General features: G+C 39.6%; 1 protein-coding gene across 1 annotated transcript; it reads right to left on the bottom strand.

Moving 5' to 3' along the window:
* Positions 1 to 1,781: 1,781 nt before the first annotated feature.
* On the bottom strand, positions 1,782 to 5,152 carry LOC104508754 (NEDD4-binding protein 2-like). The gene is made up of 2 exons (XM_010150478.1): positions 4,936 to 5,152; positions 1,782 to 2,995 (listed from the first exon to the last, which is right to left on the bottom strand). Exons 1-2 carry the CDS (start codon positions 5,150 to 5,152, stop codon positions 1,782 to 1,784), a joined length of 1,431 nt encoding a protein of 476 aa, XP_010148780.1.
* Positions 5,153 to 6,855: the final 1,703 nt, after the last annotated feature.

The raw sequence follows: 6,855 nt of genomic DNA, 5'->3' as shown, positions 1-6,855 counted from the left end.
CACACACTACATGATCACCTTCAAGTGGACTTCTTTGTTGCATTCTAAATTCTTGACTTTATGAGTCAAGACTAGCCTACTCTGTAAAGCGCATAAAATATGAAAAATTAAAAGAATTGTTGTAATTTAAACACACAGTAATGAAATGTTTAGAATCACTAGCTTTGAGATAAAGCCCCAAGGTTTTGCAGCTATGTCATAATGTGTCTGAACAATCAAAGTTATCGTTGAATCACACATTTCTTATTAACCCATTTCTTCACTGCTTAAAAATTTGACAGTAGAAAAGTGATCGTGGTTCCAATTAAGCAAATAAAAGCTTTAAACGAGTTGTTCTGTGGTGAGCTTAGTGGGAGCCACTATCAAAAAATACACCGATTATGGGGAAAAAAAAAATTTTCTGTCTTGCTCTTATAATTTTGCTTTACATTTGCTAACAACTTAGCGCTCGAGAAAAAAAATAATAAAGAGCAGGAAAATATCTGTGTGTTATTTGTATCAACATCCTCGTTACTTACTGCATATGCATATATAATGGCTTGTGTCAGGTGAAATATTTCTGGGAGATGGTACAAATTACCACTCCAGCAATAGGACACAACCCAAAATACGTACCATGACGAAATCTGAGAACAAAACAATCTTTTGACAGACACTGGCATTTTTAATTGCAAAACACACAATGGACAGACGACTTCTGAGTCGGTGCTCATGTTCTTTTTCCACACACATATTAAAAAAATACTTGTGTGATGGAATAAATGCTTGTGACACAGGCATTACGGGAAAAACAGCTCACAAGCACTGAACTGTAAACAAGCAAGTTAATCCCTTATTTCTCACCTCGTTTCCTGTTCCAGTCATGTGCTTCCTCTAAGCAATCAGGATCATAATGGTATTGTCCATGTTTATAAAAGTAATCATCAGTACTAAGAATGATTCCACCTGGGTTATCCTCAAGCAAAGTCCTGTGAAAAGTCAAGAAGTAAATAGCTTTTCCCCTTTTTTCTCCCCAGCCCTGCTATCTGCTACCATACATGTATGCATTTAGTCTCTTGCACAAAAGCAAGATTATATGGAATGGAAACAGCAAATTTAGCTAAGGTAAAAACCACCCTCCGGGCAAAGACGATCTATAATAATTTCGCTCTGTTTCTAAAGGCTGAGGACATCTAGGGGAAAGAGCTGACAGAGGTTCCCTGGAAGTGTCATTTCAAAATAAGAGGAGATATTTGTCCATCTACATCCACTGACACACTTTCACACTGACAAATATGATCTTAATTGCACCAAATATTTCAGGTGCCAGTCAGAGGAGTCTAAACTCAATCTAGGCTTTTGGAGATTGAGAAAAGAAATCAAGAAGTGAACCCAAGGAGCTCCACACATACTACTTACACAAAAGAATCCCAAGAGTGGAAGGGGAATTTCTACCTATCAAGAGCTGGTGTATATCCATCCACGTTATTGGAAGGAATCACCCAGAATGAAAAGAGACTGGAAGAACACAACAGACCTAATGATCTGCCAACATAAACTCCTTCAGCCAGTGACAGAAGTTGAAGTTCACCCCCTCCTATGTCCATTTGCACTAGATGACAAGGAGCTGCAAGAAACTCATGTCTCTGCCATTATTACTACTCATTACGCTGCACGTACCATGTAGCTGGCAATTAGGGTATAAGCCTAACTATTTACAAATGTCAGGAAACTGTCTCTGCCTGCACTAAATCCTGTACATAATTAAGCAATTTCTTTTAGAAGCTCACAGTATAGATGTTCTACCTTGCCAAATACGATTTTCCTGATCCTGGAACACCTCTGAGAAGAACAAGTACTTGACCTATAAGGTGCATCTTTTTTCTCATCATGTGACAAACAGGTGGCTGCTGTGCTTGCGGGAGGTTCAATTTTGAGTTTCTATCTTGATTTCCCCATACCTTCAGAGAAGGGTTGCTATCCCAGGCATTTGTAACCACTGGAGAGTGGAAAAAAAGTCCTTTTTCCGAAGTCCTATAGTCTGAAACAAGTCTCCACTGCCCCGGACTGACAGCCACAGGAGTCACAAAACTGTGACTTCCACTGGGTGGATAAAACGCGGGAGCCATGAGATTCCAGTGTTGTTGAGGCTGACAGGATGGTGTAGAAAATAAGTTATAACCCTGCTGAGTTTGCTGAAAATCTGCAGGTTTGCGTGTTTTGAAACCAGATGTTTCAAGAGAGACAAAGGCCTCTGGAAGCGAAATGTTTTGGTGGCTGTTAAAGGCAGTCACTACCTCTTCGTGCTGTTCCAGGCACCCTGAATTAGGATTTCCAGTAGCAGTTACTCCAAGTTCCAGAGGTCTTTGGGAGGACTCACCAGAAGCAGCAGTCACACTTTTCTGATCCAAAGCAGTATCCTGTGTCCATTCAGAATTTCCATATGGTATTTCTCCATTTAATTCTTCATAGACTTCTGAAGCTACATCATGCTGAACATCTGACAAATCAGATTCTTCCAGTATCTGTGCAGAAGTGTCTGATGCAGCTTCTGAGCTTGTCTGGACACTCAGCTGACTCACCGGTGGCTGAGAACAGCAGAAGTTTTCTAAAACCTCATTAGTTGTCCCAGCTTGCTGTGGAAAAAGTAGGACATCGCAACCCAAATCAGTTTTTTCCCACTCGGGAAATTCATAAAAGCCATCGTGTTCCATGGAGTGCTCATGTACTATTTGGTCATTTGCAGAATTAGGCAATTCATCTCTTAAGCTGTGTCTCTGAAAGGCATTTTCTATTAAATAATCCAGTTCTTCAGTCAGCTGCACTTCAGGCGATAGGACTTCCTCAGAATTACTTTGCTCTGCAGTACTTTCCCCCATTCTTTCATTTGCAACAGATCTTTGCTGATTAACAAGGGCTTGTGATGATGCTGCTGAATTAAAACCCACGGCTTTTGAAGATGCTATTCCTTTGGCATGGGTGGACAGCTCTAGCAGATAATCCATAGCATTTTCTACTGTTGAATAAGGTAAACAGAATAAAGCATGGTCAACTGAACAAACACACAAGCTGATGTGAATGCAATTTTTTTTTTACTTGAAGGAATATTTATCACAACTACAGAGACAACCAAAAGACAGTTCACCAATCTTTTAACACACCTTCTGCAACTCCCTTGGTCTGCTTCTCATTAGATGTAAAGGCAGACTTCAGTACAAACATACTGCAAAATAGTAACCCAGTAAGCATAAAAATTACTAAGGAAATAGTGTCTGAAAATTACTAAGTTTAACTGAAAAAAGAAATCCAAACTCTGTGTTTAAACAGATACTTTTTTCTAACCTTTCTCATATAGGCAAAATAGTGTAAAATGAACTGAAAACCAGCACTGTGGACTGAAGACATTAAGAGTATGAAAAATATGTTCAATATGGCTAGGGCCAATGGAAAAATGTCATACCTAATATAGCCTTAAAAATCCAGTATCTGCATTAATGCTTTGTAAAGCCACTAAATGGAGTGTAGGTTGCCTGTGATCAACATGAACAAAACGAAAACCTGGCACAAGTATCATCAGAGCTCTAAAGCTAAGCTTCTGTTTTCTTGAAAAGACAGTGTAGCAAGAGGTCTAAGTCCACTGAAGTCCAACCCTTTCCGCACACGTTAAATAAAATCTGTCCTGTCCTTCCATCTTCTTGACTATATGACTAAAAAGTTGCTGTCATATGAGATGATACTAATCTTTCAATTTTTAAACTACTTTTAATAATACAACACAATAATGAACTTAGTGTGTTTACTGAATTCTAGATAAATCTGTTATTTTGATAAAGGTAAATCTTAGCAAACGTTCAAGGCAAGAATCAGTAATTCTATCAATTTCGATCTTAAAAGGAGTAACAATCATAGCAACAAATGTGAGACAGCTGTTCGGTTTTAAACTCTGTACAATTCAGACAGGGTAAAAACAGCAATAAAGCAGTCCTTTTTGTGACTATCTAGCTGTCATACATATAAAAAATAATGGCCAAACTCTGCCTTCTTTGTAAATAGTCTTAGAAAAATCCCAGCTAATCACACCTGATCATATGAATACTGATTGATTAAAATGCCCCATATTCTTCTGCCAAATAACTCCTCAGATGTTGCTAGCCAGCATCTCATCCGTTACTTTTATTTTAAGCAAGTGAACATGTATATACAAGAATTTCAAATCCACAAACACACGGGAAGGACTGGGCAGAGACATGACAACAGTCTGTCAGGAGAGGTGGGTATGTAGCTTGGCAGAATACAGGGCAAGAAACAGAGTCTGAGCGAGGCTGCACAGAATTCAACATGACAAAATTTATCCTGCAAAAACTAACCCTCAGTAGCGATGACAAGATGACAGTGCAAAATAGAAAACAAAACAAAAGCTCAAATCAAGTATCGATGGAAAAGCAAATGCTGCCAGGAACACATAGAGCGCACCACACAAAACAAACAAACAAACAAAAGCTCAAATCAAGTATCAACGGAAAAGCAAATGCTGCCAGGAACACATACAGCGCACCACTGCCTTTAAAAATTGTGATATAGAACATAATATACCCCTTCTGCAGAAACAGGTTACGCTTCTGGCAGATAGGGCACAGAAACTAATTGGAAAAACCAGATTTGCCTCACAACTCTTACCACCACCTGCTCTATGTCACAGAACAAGCCACTTGAACTCTAACTCCATTTATGGAGCACACTGCTACTGCAAATTATCAGTCTCACCGAAATTGTCAGATTTGGAGAATCTTGCATGGAAAGAGCTATAAAATTTCAAAATATTATGACTCACCTACTCATTAAAAGCTAAACTCACAAACATGCCTGCAACACCCACACCAACTCTGCTGGAGTCGCCCTAGGTAAGCGCTGCCTGTGTATGGAACACCACTGTAATGTCAACCGTACGTCATTTACCTTTAAAATCGCATTCGGAGAGAACCATATAAACCACACTAGGATCCAGGTCAGAAAACATTTCTGACATGCTGTTGAAGAGCTCTTCCTTACTGACACTATGCGCTGCTTGTGACACTGAGCGGCTTGGGTGACCCCAGGATAGAGCAACAGCAGTTCTGTCAGAACTGCCATTCTTCGGAGCAGGACTCCCACCAGCTTTCCTTCGTCGCGGCATTTTGTTTTCTAAAAAATCAGCTTCTCTTTCTTTTTTGTTTGTTCACATCAGGCTGACAGTGCCCAGCTCAGGAATCACAAAACGCCTCTCACAACTGGGATACACATAACAGAAAGAGCAGACCTGGAAAAAAAGAGAACAGAGAAATGTTAAGAAAATTCACAGTCCAATTTCCATGTCTCCTATCTTCACTAAAAGATTAAAAAATACTTAAGCACCCAGGAAAGCATTTTCTAGCAGGCTGCCTTTCTTCTTTTCAAATGGCTGGCAGCTAAATAGCAGCCTTATTTTCCAGCTAACTAGATACTGAATCCATGTCTGGAAGAGAGAATAAATAAAATGGATTTTAAGAGAAAAATCCAGAAAAAGTAAAGGAAGCAAGGCAAGGCAGCCAGTACATGAATGTTCCTCTGTTAACACCTACTGATGACCTCTTAATATTATGCAACACACATACTCTGCTAAAATACAGAAATTTTACTCCTCTTAAGAAAGTGCTGGGAAACATAACAGACCTCTCCAGATCTTCCAAAAGTCCTTCATGAGTTGTCACTACACCCCTCCCCACCCCCTATTTTTTAAGAGTAAACAGTTGAGGTTCTTCAATGTTCAGACACTGGCACAAGTTGCCCAGAGAGATTGTGGAGTCTCCAACCACGCAGATCCTCAAAACCTGACCTACCATGGCTCTGAGCAACCTGCTTCAGGCGACCCTGCTTGAGCACATGGGTTGAACCAGACGACATCCAGAAGTGCCTTCCAGCCTCAGTTGGTGTGGGGCTGTTTTAACCATTAAGAACATGTTACCACTTGATAAGCCATAAGGCGATAAGAGGCTTCTGTCTACGCTCCCACTTCTGCCATAAAGCCTTTGAATATATCTAGTTAAAACATCATGGCATCTATAGTAATTGCCATTACTGCATTAATCTTGTACAGAAAAGTGATTCTTAATTAGAGTACAAACACAGAGTATGGTGTGATCTCACTTTTTTCTTTAAATAATATCAAATAACATCAAAGCTCTGTTGTGTTCTAGTGATGCTCATAATAAACCAATGTATAATTTTTACAAATAATTACTCAGAAGACTAGCAAACCTTGGTAAGGCTGAGAATCTGAATTACAACAAAGAGTCACTATTTGGTGATAACAGTTACTGACTAGGCCATAAAATACCTGTTTCTATACAAAGAGCATTTTGCCAGTGATGACCAATTCAACATGTGCAGAGAAATCAAAGGCAGCATTCCCAATTTCACTCAGTCCTACCCTCCTTGTATGATTGGTACACAAGTGGCAATGTCAGATCAGTGCCAGATTTGGAGAGACCTTCTCCGTTACTCTCTAGCAATCTCTTCCAGCAACCAAGAGAAGCATCATTTGGAAGAGGACAGACTGGTACATTCCCAAGGCACAGGAATTTATGTAGGAAAAACAGACAAATCCAGGATGCCAGGAGTTTCTACCATATATATATATGGACCTTAGACAGGCAAATGAGACGGATGTCTGAAACAATGAAGAGGTCATGGCAGTCTGAAATGCAGGACAAGGAAAACGATACACAGGAAAAGGAAGAAGCCTTTATTCCAAAAATAAAGGAGTAACAACAGTGGAAGATGCTAGTTAGCCACACTGAGCTGGAACAATCACTGCTGGTTTTTCAATTACACTTTTTTTGGTTCACCTCTCTGATTAGC

The sequence above is a fragment of the Eurypyga helias genome, unplaced genomic scaffold, assembly GCF_000690775.1.
Source record: "Eurypyga helias isolate BGI_N326 unplaced genomic scaffold, ASM69077v1 scaffold5584, whole genome shotgun sequence".
In the NCBI taxonomy this organism is placed as follows: domain Eukaryota; kingdom Metazoa; phylum Chordata; class Aves; order Eurypygiformes; family Eurypygidae; genus Eurypyga; species Eurypyga helias.
Note: the sequence above shows the minus strand (reverse complement) of the source record. Positions and strands in the feature narration are given on the sequence as shown.

Coding starts and splice junctions, on each gene's coding strand:
- LOC104508754 (XM_010150478.1), bottom strand. CDS start 5,152: ATGCCGCGACGAAGGAAAGCTGGTGGGAGTCCTGCTCCGAAGAATGGC. Junction 2,996..4,935: donor CTCCGAATGCGATTTTAAAG/GTAAATGACGTA, acceptor CTTATTCAACAG/TAGAAAATGCTATGGATTAT.